This window comes from Pristiophorus japonicus, chromosome 21 (assembly GCF_044704955.1).
Source record: "Pristiophorus japonicus isolate sPriJap1 chromosome 21, sPriJap1.hap1, whole genome shotgun sequence".
In the NCBI taxonomy this organism is placed as follows: domain Eukaryota; kingdom Metazoa; phylum Chordata; class Chondrichthyes; family Pristiophoridae; genus Pristiophorus; species Pristiophorus japonicus.
Window position 1 is genome coordinate 50,372,789 of NC_091997.1, and position 21,633 is coordinate 50,394,421.

The 21,633-nt window shown below is 45.6% G+C and overlaps 1 protein-coding gene across 16 annotated transcripts in view; it reads left to right on the top strand.

The window, feature by feature from the left end:
* tanc2a (tetratricopeptide repeat, ankyrin repeat and coiled-coil containing 2a) overlaps positions 1-21,633 on the top strand; it is a 1,120,879-nt gene that overhangs the window by 1,030,435 nt on the left and 68,811 nt on the right. For all 16 annotated transcript variants that reach the window (XM_070864738.1, XM_070864743.1, XM_070864740.1 and 13 more), the window contains 2 exons: positions 19,321-19,557; positions 20,000-20,185. In XM_070864738.1, coding sequence (XP_070720839.1) covers positions 19,321-19,557; positions 20,000-20,185 — 423 coding nt within the window. The remainder of the gene's footprint in view (positions 1-19,320; positions 19,558-19,999; positions 20,186-21,633) is intronic.

Consider the following 21,633-nt stretch of genomic DNA (forward strand, 5'->3'; position numbering starts at 1 on the left):
TGCAATTAAGTGAACAGTAGTGACTTGGTAAGCTTCCGACATACCTCAAAGGCAGAGTTTGTTGTTTACATAAGTCTTATTTATGGTATGTGGCTAATAAAGCTTGCTGGGAACAGCAAAAAAACCATTAGGCCCCAAAACCCTGTCCTTTTTTAATAGATCAGCCCCACCTACTTACCTTTATATCATATCCCATCAAGTTCTTCGCTATCCAGAGCACATCGAAATGTAATTTATGACCCCTGGTATCTGACTACTTCAATGTATTGATAATCTATCCAGCACAATATTTTGTTGAGTTCCAGTTTCTGGCTATCCTCCATTTCTTGTAGGCTACTCTCCCTGTAATCATTCTCCAGTCTTAAAAGTCTCCATTTGTGGCTACCCTCTGTTTTCTGTTTTTAAGCCAATTATCTGTCCAGCTCCATATTTTACCTTCTATCCTTACCTTAATCATTATTGGCAGATTTAGAAACTTGTTAAAATTGAAACGTATATTGATTGCATTTCCCCCACTTACCAGGTCAATAATGTTTTTGAAAACCTGCAGCAGGTTAGTGAAATGTGAATCCACGATGTCTGGTAATGTTAGACTTTTCCAAGCTCAACTGACAAAATGACTCAACATTGTTTTTCTAATATATCAAAATTTTGGTTCAAAAAATTACCCTCTCACTGATGTATTTGGTTCTGAGTCTGACAGCAGATGGCAAATTATTGCAAGTTGTCATCTTAATCATCATAGATGTGAAGATCTTATATAGGCATTATTGTTCAGCATTATTTTAAAAAAAATCAATCTGTGGTTCAGAGCATGCAAGAACACGTGCACCTTCCATCTTTTGTCTTTGTCTTTCTGTTGAGATTTTCTTGTGGATGGAGGAGCGATGTTTTATTTAAACATTAGTACCCTGAATAGGGGCTAGCTAGTTCAGATTCAGCCCCACCGTTCTATTAGATCATGGCTGATTTGATGCGTTACTGAAGTAAGTGAGAGTCAGTTCAATTAAAATCAGCAGCAACACAGTCATTAACAGGGCATGCTTCAACAATCACCACATGTCACACATATATATTCATTCAGTTCCTTCACAATGTCATCTGGCTCAATAATTGCTCCAAAGCAGTTTCTCTAATGTTTCAACACATTTCAAAAGAATCAAATGAATTAAAATGAATTCATAATTCTTTGGCAGTTCACGTCCCCACCCATAAGCAGCCAATTTGATCTGGTCAAAGCTTTTCCTGTAGTGTACAGTAACAAACTGTCCTATTCATGAAGAGATCAAGACACGATGAGTGGTGGTGATGTTTCATAATGGTGTGACACATTCCAGGTCAAACAGTAGCCCATCTCCCACTCATTTAAATTGAACAGTGACTGCTGAACTGCTAGATTCAATTTACTGTTCATTGGTAGGGGATGGCTTACATACCTTCCTCACTAATACGTTTTGATATCCTTACTTGTGTATCATAAATCATTCCAATCTCTGGGCTTACAGTAGAATTACAATAAGATACGAATCTTGAAGATGAAACTCCAAAATGGCGCATGTTTTAAAGGGTATTGTTGCTGTGTTGGGGAGTACCCTCATTTGAAATGTTATGACTGCTTGTGAAGAAAACTATTACAGTTTCAATCAGCAACCCAATGATACCGTTCTGCACTATTTATAGACACATGGTAGAAGTACGTTGCAAAAACCCGAATGTAGCAGCGGTCCTTCAAGCGAGGACTTCAACAAATCTGTGGCTGATTCTGAAACTTAGAGCATATCTAATACAAAATCATAGAAATTTACAGCATGGAAGGAGGCCATTTCGACCCATCATGCCTGTGCCGGCCAACAAGAGGATATCCAGCCTAATCCCACTTTCCAGCTCTAGGTCTTTAGCCCTGCAGGTTACAGCACTTCAAGTGCACATCCAAGTACTTTTTAAATGTTGATGGTTTCTGCCTCTGCCACCTTTCCAGGCAGTGAGTTCCTGACAACCACAACCCTCGGCGTGAAGAAATTTCCTCTCAAATCCCCTCTAAGCTGTATACAAATTACTTTAAATTTATGGCCCCTGGTTGTTGACCCCTCTGCTAAGGGAAATAGGCTCTTTCTATCCACTATATCTAGACCCCTCATAATTTTATACACTTCAATGAGGTCTCCCTTCAGACTCCCCTCTTCCAAGGAAAACAAACCCAGCCTATCCAATCTGTCCTCATAACTAAGCTTCTCCACTCCCGGCAACATCCTCGTAAATCTCCTCTGTACCCTCTCTAGTGCAATCACATCCTTCCTGTAATGCGGTGACCAGAACTGCACACAGTACTCCAGCTGCGGCCTAGCTAGTGTTTTATACAGTTCAAGCATAACCCCCCCCCCGCTCTTGTATTCTATGCCTCAGCTAATAAAGGCAAGCATTCTGTATGCCCTTTTAACCACCTTATCTACCTGGTCTGCTACCTTCAGGGATCTGTGGACATGCACTCCAAGGTCCCTTTGTTCCTCTACATTTCTCAATTTCCTACCATTTAATGTGTATTCCCTTTCCTTGTTATCCTTCCCCAAATGCATTACCTCACACTTCTCCAGATTGAATTCTATTTGCCACTGTTCTGCCCACCTGACCAGTTGATTGATATCTTCTTGCAGTCTACAGCTTTCTTCTTCATTATCAACCACACAGCCGATTTTAATATCATCTGCAACTTCTTAATCATGCTCCCTATATTCAAGTCTAGATCATTGATGTATACGACAAAATGTTAGGGACCTAGTACTGAGCCCTGCGGAACCCCACTGGGAACAGCATTCCAGTCACAAAAACACACATCAACCATTACTCTCTGCTTCCTGCCTCTGACCCAATTTTGGATCCAACTTGCCACTTTGCCCTGGATCCCATGGGCTTTTATTTTCATGACCAATCTGCCATGTGGGACCTTATCAAAAGCCTTGCTAAAATCCATATATACTACATCAAACGCACTACCTTCATCGACCCTCCTTGTTACCTCCTCAAAATATTCAATCAATTTAGTCAGACACGATCTTCCCTTAACAAATCCGTGCTGACTGTCCTTGATTAATCCATGTGATTCTAAATGAAGATTTATCCTGTACCTCAGAATTTTTTCCAATAATTTTCCCACCACTGAGGTTAGGCTGACTGGCCTGTAATTACTCGGTCTATCCCTTTCTCCCTTCTTAAACAAAGGTACTACATTAGCAGTCCTCCAGTCCTCTGGCACCACACCTGAAGCCAGAGAGGATTGTAAAATGATGATCAGAGCCTCTGCTATTTCCACTTTTGCTTCGCTTAACTGCCTGGAATACATTTCATCCAGGCCTGGGGACTTAGCCACTTTCAAAGCTATTAAACCCCTTAATACCTCCTCTCTCACTATATTTATGTCATCCAGAATTTCACACTCCTTTTAGCAGTATCTGCATTGCCCCTTTCCTTTGTGAAAACAGTCACAAAGTATTCATTAAGAACCATATCCATGTCTCCCGCCTCCACACACAGATTACCCTCATGGTCTCTAATAGGCCTTAACCTTTCTTTAGTTATCCTCTTGCTCATAATATATTTATGAAACATCTTTGGGTTTTCCTTGATTTTGCTTACCAAGAATTTTTCATGCTCTCTCTTTGCTTTCCTAATATCCTTTATAATTTCACCCCTGCACTTTCTATACTCCTCTAGAGATTCTGCAATATTTAGCCCTCGGTATCTGTCATAAGCCTTCCTTTTTTTCTTTATCCTATCCTGCATGTTCCTAGACATCCAGGGGGCTCTAGATTTGTTAGTCCCTCCCTTTTTGTTTAAGGACACATATTTGGCTTGAACTCTCCGGATCTCCTCCTTGAATGCCTGCTGCTGCTCTGACACTGATTTACCTTCAAGTAGCTGTTTCCAGTCCACTATGGCTAAATCACCTCTCAGCTTAGCAAAATTGGCTTTTTACCCAATTTAGAACTTGTATTCCTGGTCTATCCTTGTCCTTTTCCATAACTACCTTAAATCTAACTGAATTATGGTCACGAGCCCTAAATGCTCTCCCACTGATACCCCTTCCACCTGCCCAGCTTCATTCCCTAAAATTAAATCCAGAACTGCCCCCTCACATGTTGGCCATACTGGCTAAAAAAAAGTTCTCCTGAGTGCATTTTAAGAATTCCGTATCCTCTATACCCTTCACACTAATTTCATCCCAGTTAATATTAGGGTTGTTGAAATCCCCTACTATTACTGCCCTATAGTTTTTGCACTTCTCAGAAATTTGCCTACATATTTGCTCTTTTATCTCCCTCTCACTGGGGGTCTATAGTACACTCCCAGCAGTGTGATCACCCCTTTTTTGTTTTTCAGTTAGACCCATATGACCTCGTTTGATGATCCCTCTAACATATCATCCTTCCCCACAGCTGTAATAGTTTCTTTAATCAATAACGCGACCGCCGCACCCCCCCCCCCGCCCCCACTTCCCTTTTTACCCCTCTCTCTATCCCGTCTGCAAATCCTGTAACCAGGAATGTTGAGCTGCCATACCTGCCCCTCTTTTAGCCATGTCTCTATAATAGCTATAATATCATACTCCCAAGTGTCTACCTGTGCTCTCAGCTCATCTGTCTTATTTACTTTACTGCTTGCATTGAAGTATATACCATTTAGTACAGCCAGACCTCCTTGTTGACAACTTTCTAGCCCTTGTTTCCTCTGTCCTTCAAATTCACTTTCTACATTTTTGTTTTCCAATTCCAGCTTTACTTCCCTCCCTACTGAATCTATTCTCAGGTTCCCATCCCCCTGCCAAGCTAGTTTAAACCCTCCCCAACACCTCCCCCCCGCCCCACACGAGGATATTGGTTCCGGCTCTGTTTAGGTGCAACCTGTGTCCGGCTTGTACAGGTCCCACCTTCCCCAGAAGTGGTCCCAATGCCTCAGGAATCTAAAGCTCTTGCACCATCTCTTGAGTCACACATTCATCTGCTCTATCCTCCTATTTCCGTTCTCACTAACTCATGGCACCGGGAGTAATCCGAAGATTACTACCTTTTGAGGTCCTGCTTTTTAATCTCTCTCTCCTAGCTCCCTAAACTCTGCCTGCAGGACCTCATCCCTCTTTCTCCCTATGTCATTGGTACCAATATGGACCACGACCCCTGACTGTTCATCCTCTCCCCCGCAGAATGTCTTGCAGCCATGTGAAATAATGGAATTGATTATCAGGATGAGAATAACCTAGCTGATCGCCTAGTAAAGGGAGGCCAACATGAATATACAAGCAGAGGATCCTTCCTGACTAACCTCTGATGTCAAGAGGTTCCTCTTCACACATGCAATCATTAACATGGAATGACTTCTGGAAGCATTGAAGAAACAAATAGATGCCATGATGAGGGGATTGGGTCTTTCTGGATGGATGAACTAAGATTGGCTGAATGGCCTTACTCATCTAAGTTTATCTTGTAAGCCTAAGAACTTGACCGAAGAAGCACAAAAGGGGTCAGTAAGGAAGTTTCAAATCGGGCATGTGAGCATCAAATCTTGGCTGAACAATGAAGATCCGAGGCACTGCAGTGTTTTTTCCTTCCCATCTTTAAGCCACAAGGCACTGAAAAATAAAAATGACGTACAATTTCTAAGCATTTCAGTGCTTAACCTTTATGACTTTAATGCCCACCCATATTTTGTGCAATTTGACTTTCTGTAAATGTGCAATGCAAAACACATGAAATTAGCTTGCAAGGTGACAAGTAAAATGTTCACCCTCAATATTTTACTTGACGCTTGCATTAAAGAGAGGGTAAATTTACGCACTAGACCTTCTGAAGTTGGAGGGTGTTTCTACATGAGATTAATTTTCGGCAAGACATCTAATACAGAATTAAGGACTAATCTAAACTGGAAGGGTGGGGGATTTGTACCTCGGGTCCAGAGTTAATATCAGTCCAGACAGACGGAGATAAGTGCCTTCCGTCACCGCTGACTGTTTAAAACTTACAACTTAAATGTGTATGGACTGTTGCTGGCCAATTCCTAATGTGAGGCCAAAGCATAATGCTGCCTTTCAATTCACAACTAAAACAGAAAGAAATCTCCACTCATTTCCCCCCCCCCCCCCCACACCACCCCAATGACTCAGTGAGTGAAATGCATGTTGTCAGCTGTTAAAACCTGGGAAGTCCTTGAGCCGCTCCTTGGGTCTGTGCTGAGATAGCCGATCTCAGCTGGGAGATGATTAACATCTGCCGGCACTCACTGTGCAGGCTCCAGCACATAAAATAATTATTTGACTGAAGTGCCAGAGTGCCTCTGATCCCTGGCGAAAGTTACTGTTTCAGGGAAAGAGCGGTGGTGGAGAAAAGAGAAATATTAAAGTTAACTTATTCAGTCCAGTTGGCAAATTGACTGGAGTATTTTAAACAAATAAAATGGTACACATTTTTCATTTGCCAGACCATGAGCGTTTATTTGAGCTATCCCAACATGAGTGTAAATATATTTGAGAGCTTTGAACAAAATAACTGCACAATCCAGAATATCTATACTGTTACTTTATTATGATTGGAAAATATGATGCTATTTTTATTTTATTTTAAAATCAAGCCTTTTTGCATTTAAGTTGTGTGAAATTCTGTTATAAAATTTAGAAATTACAGCACAGAAGGTAGCCATTTGGCCCATTGTGTCTGTGTTGGTGTTAACTCTTCAACTGAGTCTAATTATTCTAATCCGAATTCTCTGCTCTTTCCCTATATCCTTTTATCCTTTCTTTTCAAGCATCCACGTCCCTATTAAAAGTTACTGTCTCTTCAACAGTAGCCATTTGTGGTAAAGCATTCCTTGTTCTAATAACCCTTTGTGCAAAGGCAATTCTTCAACGTTCAACTGTTCCACTGGTACACTGATGTAAACACAAATTCTAAAAATCATAATGTTAAACATTAGCTTAAAACTAGATACTTTTTTTACATATTGACATCAACCAGGACTTTATTCACTTGATTAATTAAACTTTAAAACAATATTTGTTCAGGGTAAATAAAAAAAATCTTTTGAATGCATGCATCTTCAAAAAGAGAGCCTGTCAGTGCTTAACTGTGACTGGCCGGGCCTTAATAACACATAGGAGAAGCAAAACACATAAAACCAGCACATAGTAGAAAAGTCACCCAGTTGGATGGGATGCGTCCTAAGTTGCTGAGGGAAGTAAGGGGAGAAATTGCAGAGGCCTTGGATTATGGGAGTGGTGCCAGAGGACTGGAGGATTGCAAATCTTATACCCCTGTTCCAAAATGGGGAGAGGGATAAACATGGCAACTACAGACTTTTAAAGACAATAATCCAGGACAAAATTAATGGCCACTTGGAAAAATATTAAGTAATAAATGAAAGCCAGCATGAATTTGTTAAAGGCCAATCGTGTTTGACTAATTCGATTGAATCTTTACTGAAGTAACGGAGAGGGTTGATGAGGGTAGTACGATTGATGTGTATATGGACTTTCAAAAGGCAACATACTACATAATAGACTTGTTAGCAAAATGGAAGCCCCTGGGTATAAAGGGACAGTGGTTGCGTGGAGTCCTTAACCGAGACGCTGTCTTTGACGCAAATGTCGTATACTTCATCTCGCAACATGCTACCTGCCACCACCTTAGCACTACCCCAGCCCGGCATGAGGTTGAAAAGGCCATTCGACAACTGAAGAATAACAAGGCCTCAAGAGCAGATGGAATCCCTGCCGAAGCACTGAAACATGGCGGAGAAGTACTATTGGCGCAAATACGTGACCTCATATCTCTTATTAGGAAGGAGGACAGCATGCCAGTGAATCTCAGAGATGTCGTAATCGTGACCATCTTCAAGAAAGGTGACAGATCCGATTGCAGTAATTACAGAGGCATTTCCCTGCTGTGTGCCACAGGGAAAGTCATCGCAAGAATCCTCCTCAATCGCCTCCTCCCAGAGTCGCAATGCAGATTCCGCCCACTAAGGGGCACAATGGACATGATCTTCACCGTGCGTCAAATTCAAGAGAAATGCAGGGAACAACACCAACCTCTGTACATGGCCTTTGACCTCAAAGGTCTTCAGCACTGTCAACCATGAGGGATTATGGAGCATCCTACTCAAGTTCGGCTGCCCCCAAGTTTGTCACCATCCTCCGCCTGCTTCACGATGACATGCAAGCTGTGATCCTGACCAATGGATCCACCACAGACCCAATTCACGTACGGACTGGGATCAAGCAAGGCTGTGTCATCACACCAACGCTGCTCTTGATCTTCCTTGCTGCAATGCTCCATCTCGCCCTCAGTAAGCTCCCTGCTAGAGTGGAGCTAATCTACAGAACAAACGGGAAACTTTTCAAACTCCGCCGCCTCCAGGCCAGATCAAAGGTCGTCCCATTCTCTGTCATTGAACTACGCAGACAACGTTTCCGTCTGCGCACACTCAGAGGCAGAATTCCAAGCCATGGTCAACACCTTCACAGAAGCGTACGAGGCTATGGACCTGACATTAAATATCCGTAAGACAAAGGTTCTCTACCAACCTGCCCCCGCCACAGAGTACTGCCCCCCGATTATCAAAATCCACAGCGTGGACCATTTTCCATACCGCGGGAACCTACTGTCAACAAGGGCAAACATCGATGACCAAGTCTAACACCGCCTTCAGTGTGCCAGTGCAGCCTTTGGTTGCCTGAGGAAGAGAGTGTTTGAAGACTAGGACCTCAAACCCGGCACCAAGCTCATGGTCTACAGGGCAGTAGTGATACCCGCCCTCCTATATGCTTCAGAGACATGGGCTATATACAGCAGACACCTCAAAGCACTGGAGAAGTACCACTAAAGCTGCCTCCGCAAGATCCTGCAAATCCATTGGCAGGATAGGCGCACCAAATTCAGTGTTCTCGCTCAGGCCAACATTCCCAGCATCGAAGCACTGATCACGCTCAGTCAGCTCCGATGGATAGGCCACATCGTCCGCATGCCCGATACGAGATTCCCAAAATAAGCGTTCTGCTCTGAGCTCCGACATGGCAAGCGAGCCCCAGGTGGTCAGAGGAAATGTTACAAGGACACCCTCAAAGCCTCCCTGATAAAGTGCAACATCCCCACTAACACCTGGGAGTCTCTGGCCCAAGACCGCTCAAAGTGGAGGAGAAGCATCCGGGAAGGCACTGAACACCTCAAGTCTCTTCACCGGGAGCAAGCGGATGCCAACCGCAAACAGCGGAAGGAGTGCACAACAACCCAAGCACCCCACCTACCTGTTCCTTCAACCAACGTCCCTTCAACCATTGTCTGCCCCACCTGTGACAGGGACTGTAGGTCCAGCATCGGACTCATCAGTCACCTGAGAACTCATTTTAGCATGGAAGCAAGTCATCCTCGACTCTGAGGGACTGCCTAAGAGAGAGAGAAGGCATGTTTGGCTAAGGGACAAAAAGCAGAATTTTGTGGTGAACGGTTATTTTTCAGACTTGAGGGGAGTGTGCAGTTGCATTCCCCAGGGGTTAATATTAGAACCACTGATCTTTTTGATATCTATTACTGACTTGTACTTGGATATACAGGGCACAATTTCAAAGTTTGCAGTTGACACAAGACTCGGAAATGTAGTAAACAATCAGGAGGATAGTGACAGACTCCATGAGGACATAGCCAAACGGAAATTGGGCAGACACATGGCAGATAAAATTTAATGCGGAGAAGAATGAAATCATTCATTTTGGTAGGAGGAATGAGGAGAGTCAATATAAATTAAATGGTCCCAATTTAAGGAGTGTGCAGAAACAAAGAGATCGGGGGGGGGCTGTACATAGATAAGTCTTTTTAAAGGTGGCAAGTTGAGAAGGCTGCTAAAAAGGCGTATGGGATCCTTGGCTTTATAATAGAGGAATAGGATACAAAAGCAAGAAAGTTATGCTAAACCTTTATAAAACACTGGTTAGGATCCGGCTGCAGCATTGTAGCCAATTCTGGGCACGCTACTTTCGGAAGGATGTCAAAGCTTTAGAAAGGATGCAGGGGAGATTTGCAAGAATAATACCAAAGACTTCAGTTACATGGAAAAACTGGGGTTGTTCGCCTTCGAACAGAGAAGGTTAAGGAGAGAATTGATTGAGGTGCTCAAAATCATGAAGAGTTTTGATAACCAGAGGACAGAGATTTAAGACAATTGGCGAGAGAACCAAAGAAACCATGACAACGTTTTTTTTTTACGCAGCGAGTTATGATGATCTTGAATGCAGTGCCTAAAGGGGTGGTAAAGCAGATCCAATAATAACTTTCAAAAGGGAATAGGATAAATACCTGACGGAAAAATTTACAGGGTTATGGCGAAAGAGCATGGCAGCAAGTCATCCTCGATTCGAGGGACTGTCTATGATGAAGATATGATGGTAGCACTCTCACCTCTGAGTCAGAAGGTTGTGGGTTCAAAGCTCACTCCATAGACTTGAGCACAAACATCAAGGCTGATACTATAATGCAGTACTGAGGGAGTGCTCCACTGTCCGAGGTAACGTTGTTCAAGTGAGACGTTAAACTGAGGCCCGTCTGCCCTCTCAAGTGCTCATCTGATATTCTGCGGCTCAGTGTCAAAAAATGTTTTGTTGATATCGCTCTTGGGATGTTTTGCTACGTTAAATGCACTGTCTGTTGTTAGTTCGGAGCAGGCCTGGGGGTCAGTTCGGGGCAGTCTTGGGGGTCAGCACAGGGCAGGACTGAGGGTTAGTTTGGGGCAGGACTGAGGGTTAGTTTGGGGCAGTACTGAGGGTCAGTTTGGGGCAGTACTGAGGGTCAGTTTGGGGCAGTACTGAGGGTCAGTTTGGGGCAGTACTGAGGGTCAGTTTGGGGCAGTACTGAGGGTCAGTTTGGGGCAGTACTGAGGGTCAGTTTGGGGCAGTACTGAGGGTCAGTTTGGGGCAGTACTGAGGCTCAGTTTGGGGCAGTACTGAGGCTCAGTTTGGGGCAGTACTGAGGCTCAGTTTGGGGCAGTACTGAGGGTCAGTTTGGGGCAGTACTGAGGGTCAGTTTGGGGCAGTACTGAGGGTCAGTTTGGGGCAGTACTGAGGGTCAGTTTGGGGCAGTACTGAGGGTCAGTTTGGGGCAGTACTGAGGGTCAGTTTGGGGCAGTACTGAGGGTCAGTTTGGGGCAGTACTGAGGCTCAGTTTGGGGCAGTACTGAGGGTCAGTTTGGGGCAGTACTGAGGCTCAGTTTGGGGCAGTACTGAGGCTCAGTTTGGGGCAGTACTGAGGGTCAGTTTGGGGCAGTACTGAGGGTCAGTTTGGGGCAGTACTGAGGGTCAGTTTGGGGCAGTACTGAGGGTCAGTTTGGGGCAGTACTGAGGGTCAGTTTGGGGCAGTACTGAGGGTCAGTTTGGGGCAGTACTGAGGGTCAGTTTGGGGCAGCACTGGGGTCAATTTGGGGCAGCACTGGGGTCAGTTTGGGGCAGTACTGGGGGTCAGTTTGGGGGCAGTACTGAGGGTCAGTTTGGGGGCAGTAGTGAGGGTCAGATTGGGGGCAGTACTGGGGTCGGTTCGGGGCAGCACTGGGTTCGGTTCGGGGCAGTACCGGGGGTTCAGTTCGGGGCAGTACCGGGGTTAGTTTGGGGCAGTACCGGGGGTTCAGTTCGGGGCAGTACCGAGGGTTCAGTTCGGGGCAGTACCGGGGGGTCAGTTCAGGGCAGTACCAGGGGTCAATTCGGGGCAATACCAGGGGTCAGTTCGGGGCAGTCCTGGGGGGGGGGGGGGCGGAGGGGTCACTTCGGGGCAGTACTGGGGATTAGATCGGGGCAGTACTGGGGGGGATCAGTTTGGGGCAGTATTGGGATCAGTTTGGGGTAGTACTGCAGTCAGTTTTGGGCAGTATTGGGGATCAGTTTTGGGCAGTATTGGGGATCAGTTTTGGGCAGTACTGGGGATCAGTTTTGGGCAGTACTGGGGATCAGTTTTGGGCAGTACTGGGGATCAGTTTTGGGCAGTACTGGGGATCAGTTTTGGGCAGTACTGGGGATCAGTTTTGGGCAGTACTGGGGATCAGTTTTGGGCAGTACTGGGGATCAGTTTTGGGCAGTACTGGGGATCAGTTTTGGGCAGTACTGGGGATCAGTTTGGGGCAGTACTGCGGTCAGTTTGGGGCAGTATTGCGGTCAGTTCGGGGCAGTACTGCGGTCAGTTCGGGACAGTACTGGGGATCAGTTTGGGGCCGTACTGCGGTCAGTTTGGGGCAGTACTGGGGATCAATTTGGGGCCGTACTGGGGATCAGTTTGGGGCAGTACTGCGGTCAGTTCGGGACAGTACTGGGGATCAGTTTGGGGCCGTACTGGGGATCAGTTTGGGGCAGTACTGGGATCAGTTTGGGGCAGTACTGGGGATCAGTTTGGGGCAGTACTGGGGATCAGTTTGGGGCAGCACTGGGGTCAATTTGGGGCTGCACTGGGGTCAGTTCGGGGCAGTATTTGTGGGCAGTTCGGGGCAGTACTGGGGTTCAGCATGGAGGAGAAAAATTGTACATAAGGAATGATGTTTTAAAAAAAAACGCTACGGAATGTGAAACTCGATTTTACGTTTGAAATACTTCTTGTGGATCTTCTAATAGATTCCTGGTTTTTGGGAGGAAAATAAGAAAACTAGATAAAACTGCAGGGGGAACATTGTGTTTCGAAAGACTTTATAAACTGTGAATAGTTTGTGCTATATTTTTGTTGATGGTGACTGAGGATTGAAGGCAAGTGGAGTTTCGCAATTGATTATTATCTGTGAAAATGCACAAAGTATTGAATAGAAAATATTCAATCTCCACCTAAGTTTAATCTTTCACGGCTATCAGAATCAGTCTGATGCATCTCCTCTTCCACTGGTGTTGACATTAACCGAATCACTAGTGTTGATGATTTGGACCTTTAACTTATGCAAAATATAGGCCTCTTTTCAATGTACTGCAGGCTTGCTAGCTCTGATCTTTTCATCACATCTATGGAATAAAAATAATTATTTTGTAACATAGTCTTCTGGTTAGGGCACATAAGTATTTGATTTTAATGCAGGCTATGAATATGATTGCCACTAAAGCAGATAGAATCCTTGGGTTTCAGCTGCAGCATATTACAAAACCACCCCCAGGTCGAGCAGGCAGCCAGACATTTTAAGCAGTCATCAGTGACTGACTCTCCATGGGTTTTTGTTGCTCAAGTAGTTTGTCACTCAAACCTGCCTGCAGCAGCGGTGATGAAATGTTTTAATTTTCAACTGAGTTTAATGGGTGGAGAATTTCATTGGTGGTGGGAGAGATGTGGTGATTTTGCTACCCAAGGCAGTGATTATAAAATCCCTTGGTCTCAACTGAACTGTACTACCTTCTTGGCTGTAGGCTAGTGATGATCTGATGGGGAGAGATCAGGGAAAAATCTGGGAATAAAATAATGGGCGATGGGAAATTGTTCCTTTTGTACTCTGGTCATACCTCATTAACAATTTGAATATTATGGCAACTGTGTGACAAAATAAGTGAAAGACATTTTAAACTTAACAGTTAATTCTGAGGAAACTTTACATTTTTCATTGTTTACATCATTCGTGTATAAATGAATAGACTAGGAATGTCCAAACTTTTTATTTTCATGGGCCACTTGGATGTTTCCCCGGGAGCTTTGTGGCCCACATATCAAGTTTAAATCCATGTTTCCATCAATATGCAGCAATCTCAAGACACCAATTCCAACAGACCAAGTATTCTGATTTGGGACTTAACCACCCATGAGACAAACATCAATTAGGTCAATTCAAAGTTCCCTCTCTTCCAAGGAAAATAAACACAACTTCCTTAGCCTTCCCTCATAATTTAAGTTACTGATACCTGGAAGTACTCCAGTTGTTTGCCTCTATCTTCTCCTTTCTGTTTTCTCCATCAAGGACCTAAGTGGAGAATTACATTACAAGAGCTTATATCCAACATAATTTTAAAAATCCTGAAGGGGCACGGTCCCATGACTGCCCCTATTTATATGGTGGTCTATTCATTTATTCATGGGGAATCAACTACATCTGAAAACATGAAGGCTCTACCAATAAAAGATGGTTTAACATTGAAAAGTTGTCATATTTGGTTCTCTACATTGTTTTAATTATATTCAGAATCATGTTATTCAACAATACAAGTGTGCAGAAATTGTAATTGAATTATAATGCTATAGTGGTGTCATGTATATAACCTTCATGTAACTGTAACCGTCATAACAACACTGCATACTGTATACCCCTAAGAAATACACACTTTGACCACAGGGGGCGAACTTGTGGGAGACACTCCTCACCTGGTCATCCAGATATATAAAGGGAGGTCCCACGCAGGGTCATCACTTCTTGGTCCTGTGAATAAAGGTACAGGTCACAGAGTGACCTTGTCTCCAGTATGTGCCTCGTGTGAATTTATAGTAGTGTGTAAGGACATTACATTTGGCGACGAGAAACGGGAATCAACGACTCACGAGAATGGCCACCGGTAGCACAGAGGAACGGTACTGTGTTGGTGAGGAGTGGGACGATTTCATTGAGAGGATCCAGCAGAGCATTATCACGAAGGACTGGCTGGGAGATGCAGCGGCTGACAAGCGAAGGGCGCATCTACTGACCAGCTGTGGACCTAAGACGTACGTGCTGATGGAAGACCTGCTCACACCCGAGAAGCCGGCAGACAAAACCTTTGAAGAGCTCAGCAAACTGATCGTTGAGCACCTCAAACCGGCGAGCAGTGTACACATGGCCCGACACTGATTCTATACGCACCGACGTCGGGAAGGACAGAGCATACCGGACTTCGTTGCAGACCTTCGGCGCTTGGCCAGCCTCTGTGAGTTCACAGACGCCTGCAGGGGGGAGATGTTAAGGGGTTTCTTTATTGAGGGCATTGGTCATGTCGGGATTTTCAGAAAGCTAATTGAGACCAAGGACTTGACCTTGGAAGCGGCGGCGTTGATGGCTCAGACCTTCATGGTGGGGGAGGAGGAAACCAAGATAATATACGCGCACAACTCTGCTTCCAACGTGGTGATGGATCAGGGAGTTAACATTGTAAATGCGACTCAGAACCCCACAGGCAGGCAAGGGCAATTCGACACCGCCCAGGCAGCAACAGACTCAAGAATGGGTCCTCAACAGAGACAACGGACATTTACGCCATCACGGTGGACAATGCGTCCCGGGATGAGGCCATTGACATCCATTAACAGAGTGCTCAAGAGTAATCAAAGATACAATCAGAGAGGAATGTCTGGTAACAGCCCTTTTGTTCACAACGATCTCAGCTCATGCTGGAGGTGCGGGGGCAGACATGCTGCAAAAACCTGTAGGTTTCAACAGTTTATCTGTAGAAATTGTAACTTCAGTGGACATTTAGCCAGAATGTGCAGGAAGCCCACAGCGAGGCTAATTTATGAGGCAGATGAACCAGAAGAGGGGTCTGCAAGGCAGTTTGATGCTTAGGACAAAGCAATGGACGTTGAAGTTCAGCGAGTTCATGTGGCAAACATCCACAGCTCATACACCAAAACGCCACCTATGATGATGAAAGTCCTATTAAACGGCATCCCGGTACGCTTGGAACTGGACACAGGGGCCAGCCAGTCACTTATGAGTGTCCAACAATTCGAGAAACTATGGCCACTCAGAGCTAGCAGATTCAAACTAGAATGCATTGACACGCAATTACGGACGTACACCAAAGAGTTCATCCCAGTGCTAGGCAGTGCAATGTTGGTGGTCACACATAATGGATCAGAGAACCGGCTGCCACTCTGGATTGTCCCGGGAAATGGTCCCGCGCTTTTGGGGAGGAGCTGGCTAGCCGAGATGAACTGGAAATGGGGGGGATGTGCATGCCATTTCATCTGTGGAGCGAAGTTCATGCTCACAGGTCCTACAGAAATTTGAGTCACTATTTCAACCTGGTGTCGGGACTTTCAAAGGTACCAAAGTAGTGATACGCATCACCTCGGACGCCAGACCAGTGCACCACAAAGCCAGAGCTGTGCCGTATGTGATGTGGTAGAAAATTGAGAGTGAGTTGGACAGGTTGCTAAGAGAGGGCATAATTTCGCCCGTTGAATTCAACGACTGGGCAAGCCCCATCGTCCCTGTTCTAAAAACGGATGGCTTGGTCAGGATCTGTGGCGACTACAAGGCCACCATCAACCAAGTGTCACTAGAAGACCAATACCCGCTTCCGAGAGCGGAGGATCTTTTTGCCACGCTGGCAGGCGGCAAGCTGTTCACCAAGTTGGACCTCACTTCAGCCTACATGACCCAGGAACTGGCCGAAGAATCCAAGCTACTGACCACCATTACCACGCAAAAAGGGCTGTTTGTCTACAACAGGTGTCCGTTTAGCATTTGATCAATGGCCGCTATCTTTCAAAGGAACATGGAAAGCCTGCTCAAATCCATTCCTGGAACAATCGCATTTAGGACGACATCCTTATCACGGGTCGAGACACCGAAGAACACCTCCACAACCTGGAGGAGGTGCTACGCTGACTGGACCGGGTAGGCCTGCGACTAAAGAAGTCCAAGTATGTGTTTTGGCCCCAGAGGTCGAGTTTTTGGGCAGGAGGGTTGCTGCAGATGGATCCGGCCTACCGAATCCAAAACTGAGGGGATTCGTCGTGCACCCAGGCCCGGCAACACATCGGAGTTGTGTTCATTTCTGGGACTCTTGAACTATTTCGGGAACTTTCTGCCGAACCTAAGCACATTGTTGGAGCCGCGACACGTGCTCCTGCGTAAGGGTTGCGATTGGTTTTGGGGGGACTGTCAGGAACGGGCTTTCAATCGGGCACGGAACCTGCTTTGTTCTAATAAGCTGTTGAAGCTGTACAACCCCTGTAAGAAATTGGTTTTGACATGCGATGCATCATCCTATGGGGTTGGATGCGTGTTGCAGCAGAGTAATGATGAGGGCCAATTCCAACCTGTGGCTTATACCTCCAGGTCACTCTCCCAAGCAGAACGGGGATATGGGATGGTTGAAAAGGAAGCACTCACATGTGTCTACGGGGTGAAAAAGATGCACCAGTACCTTTTTGGCAGAAGATTCAAGTTAGAAACGGACCACAAGCCGTTAACATCCCTGTTGTCAGACAGCAAGGCTGTCAATGCCAATGCGTCAGCTCGCATACAGCAATGGGCTCTCACGCTGGCTGCGTATGACTACATGATCCGGCACCGGCCAGGCACCGAAAATTGCGCTGACGCGCTCAGCAGGTTTCCACTGGCCACCACTGAGGGGGCAAAGCGCTGAGATGGTCATGGCCGTTGAAGCCTTTGACAGCGCAGGCTCTCCCATCACAGCCTGCCAGATCAAAATCTGGACCAACAGAGATCCCTTCCTATCCTTGATTAAGAAATGTATCCTGACTGGGGATTGGGCGCCCGCACATGAAGCATGCCCCGAGGAGGTCAGACCGTTTCACAGACGGATGGATGAGCTCTCCATCCAAGCCGACTGCCTACTATGGGGCAGCCGGATAGTCATGCCCCAGAGGGGCAGGGAAGCATTCATCAGGGAACTCCACAGCGAGCACCCAGGCATCGTGCTAATGAAGGCTATTGCCCGGTCACATGTATGGTGGCTGGGAATTGACTCAGACCTGGAACACTGTTCGCAGGTGCACGACGTGTGCCCAACTGGGCAATGCCCCCAGAGAGGCCCCACTCAGCCGGTGGCCCTGGCCCACCAGGCCATGGTCACGTATTCACGTAGACTACGCGAGCCCGTTCATGGGAAAAATGTTCCTCGTTGTTGATGCGTACTCGAAATGGATCGAGTGCATCATATTGAATTCGTGCACAACATCCACCACTGTGGAGAGTCTGCGTGCGGTTTTTGCGACCCACGGCTTGCCGGACATCCTGGTTAGCGACAATGGCCCGTGTTTCACTAGCAATGAATTCTGGGAGTTCATGTCGGGTAAATGGCATCAAACATGTCAGGATGGCACCGTTCAAGCCGGCTTCCAATGGCCAGGCGGAACGTGCGGTCCAAATCATAAAACGGCATGCTCCGGATTCAAGGACCCTCCCTTCAATGCCGCCTATCGCGCCTTCTGCTGGCTTATAGGTCCCGACCGCATACGCTCACGGGAGTCCTGCCCGCAGAACTACTCACTAGGTCCCGACCGCATTCGCTCACGGGAGTCCCGCCCACAGAACTACTCATGAAACGTACACTTAAAACTCGGCTGTCCCTCATTCATCCTGTCCTGTCAGACATTGTTGAGGGCAAGCGCCAGTCCCAAAATGAGTGCCATGACCGTAACTCAAAGGGGAGATGTATAGAAATCGATGACCCTGTATTTGTTGTTAATCACGTTTTGGGGCCCAAGTGGCTTGAGGGCACTGTAATTGGCAAAGAGGGGAATATGGTCATAGTGGTCAGACTTAACAATGGACAGATATGCCGCAAGCATCTGGACCAAGTTTTTAAAAAAAAGGTTCAGCATGGACACTGAGGAACCTGAGGAAGATGTTGCCCACACCACTGCCAGTGAACGAGCAACAAGAACATTCAGCAGCATGCACAGTCCCTGCGGCCAGCCCGGACAAGCCGGAATCACCACAGGTGACAAAGACGCATGCCAAGGCTCAACAACCAGAGCCCCAACTAAGGCGCTCCACGAGAGAGCGCCGACCGCCTGAAAGACTTGATCTTTGACGCCATAAGACATTGGGGGGGAAGTGATGTCATGTATGTAACCTTCATGTAACTGTAACCTTCATAACAACACTGCATACTGTATACACCTAAGAAATGCACACCTTGACCACAGGAGGTGAACTTGTGGGAGACACTCCTCACCTGGTCATCCAGGTATATAAAGGGAGGTCCCTCGCAGGGTCATCACTTCTTGGTCCTGTGAATAAAGGTTCAGGTCACAGAGTGACCTTGACTGCAGAATGTGCCTCATGTGAATTTATAGTAGTGTGTAAGGACATTACAAATGGTGAATGCCCTATTTCACTATAATTGTGAACCTATTGAAGGCACATTTCTACCGAGTGAGGCCAAAAAAAAGGCAGTTGCAGCCTTTTAGGGAGCGGCGGAGAAGAGGGTTGACAAAATAATGCCTTGCTCATGACTTATCCAATTTTAATATACATGAACTAAAAAGACCAGATTCTGTCAGCCTACAACATCCATTGTACGGTAACTGCAGACATTATGCTGGCATTTTCCACTGATTTTGTATGTGATTTATTGTTTTATACTATCATGCTAACACTGAGAATCTTGCTAATGACTAGGTGAGTCGTTTACTGATTTTGGGCGGTGCCAATGTGAATTACCGGACAGAGGTGTTGAACAATGCCCCGATACTGTGTGTCCAGGCCCACCTTGGTAACTCAGACATGGTTGCACTCCTGCTAGAGTTTGGAGCGAATGTGGATGCCTGCTCAGAGAGTGGACTGACGCCCTTGGGATATGCAGCAGCTTCTGGTCACCTTACTGTTGTCCATCTACTGTCCAAAAGACGTGCAAAGGTAAGTCTTCAAAATTTATTAAATGTCCAACATCGATTTGTTGCAGCAAACTATGCTTAAAATATCTTTAATGAACTTTAGTCACTCCACTCCTTTGACATGTTATTCAGAAATGTATTTTTCTATTGTCCTTATTGAGATTCAAAAAGATTTCCTGAGGTCTGCACACCTTTTCCTTTTGGACTTATACCCTCTACGTTATATCCTGTGGACATTTCCACAATCATGATTAATGCTGATTCTTGGCTGACTACTGTGCTGGAGTCCTTTGAGAAATCTCTCCTTCCCCAGCAACTCTAGCGTACCTCTGACCAAATGTTTTGGCTGAGACTGGTGAAATTTGCTGTCTGAAAGAAATACAAGTCTTTAGGTAAATCTTCCTAAAGTGACGACAATGGTTCTTAAATTCATGTTTGAAGTGACTGATTTCTCGTTTCCAAAGGTGGACCACTTGGATAAGAATGGACAGTGTGCTCTCGTCCATGCAGCACTGCGGGGCCACTTGGAAGTGGTTAAATTCCTGATCCAGGCTGATTGGACACTGGCAGGGCAACAGCAGGGGGTGTTTAAGAAGAGCCATGCAGTTCAACAGGCACTTATTGCTGCAGCAAGCATGGGATATACTGAGGTACATCATGTGTTTTGTGGATTTTTTCATTGTTTTACGAAGTAAGATGGCACAGTAAGTAGGAGCCCAAGTGTATTTTGTCAGAGTCATGTGTATGTTTGAAATTGTTATTAGAATGAACGAACAAACGACTGAATTTCTATAGCATCTTTCATGACCACCGGATATCCCAAAGCGCTTTGCAACCAATGAAGTACTTTTGAAGTGTAGTCACTGTTGTAATGTAGGAAATGCGACACACTTTCCAGTAGCAGAAGGCTCGATAACCAGTGGACGCAGATTTAAGATGATTGGCAAAAGATCCAGATGCAACGTGAGGAAAAATTTTTTATGCAACAAGTTGTTGTGATCTGGAATGCACTGCTTGTAATGGTGGCGGAAGCAGATTCTACAGTAACTTTCAAGGGGAATTAAATAAATACTTGAAGGGGGTAAACATTACAGGGCTAGGAGAAAAGAGCGGGGGAGTGGGATTAATTGGATAGCTCTACTAAAGAACCAGCATAGGCATGGTGGGCCAAATGACCTCCCTCTGTGCAGTATCATTCTATGATTCTATGGAGAAGTTGACTATTTGAAACTGGTTCTTCACAAAGGCATCTTGCTTCTGCTTAACCATCGCCTTCAGCAGGGAGGGCAGTGGTATTCCATAGTCACGGCATATTTTAAAGGCCGTACCCTGGTTTACTTTAGCCAAAAGCCTGATTCCGATCTTTTGAAACTCACTAAACCTTAATAGGTGAATTCAAGTATAATGCAGACAATCCTGGTACTTGGAACCACAATCTTCTGAACTTATTTAAAGCTAAGATATTGGGTGCATTGCTGGCACAACTTGGTTCTTGTCGGTGACCTGATGGCATAACTCATTGGCGTACCAAAAGGTCTTGATGTTGAATAGTATAGAATGTCTTCGTCTGTCATTTTAATTTCCGCTCCACTCCCACTCTGACCTCTCTGTCCTCCCCTCCTTCACTATTCCAATGAAGCTCAACACAAGCTTGAGGAACAGCACCTCATCTTACGATTAGGCACTTTACAGTCTTCTGGATTCAACATTGAGTTCAACAATTTCAGACCATTACCTCTGCCCCCATTTTTTCGGACAGCAGCTGTTGGTAATGATTCTGCTATTCCCATTTACACCTCCTCTAGACCCATCTTTTGTTTCTTTACTTGTCCCATTACCATCTCCTTTTGCTTTGCACCATCATTTTGTCATTTAATCTCTCCTGCCTTCCACCCTATCACAGACCGTCCCTTTTGTTCTTTCCTCTTCTCCCACCTTTCCCCGCCTCTCTCCTTCTTAAAACCTGTTGCATGTCTAACTTGTTCCAGTTCTGACGAAAGTTCATCGAAATGTTACCTTTGTTTCTCTCTCCACAGATGCTCCCTGATCCGCTGACTATTTCCAGCATTTTCTATTTTTATTTCTGATTTCCAGTATC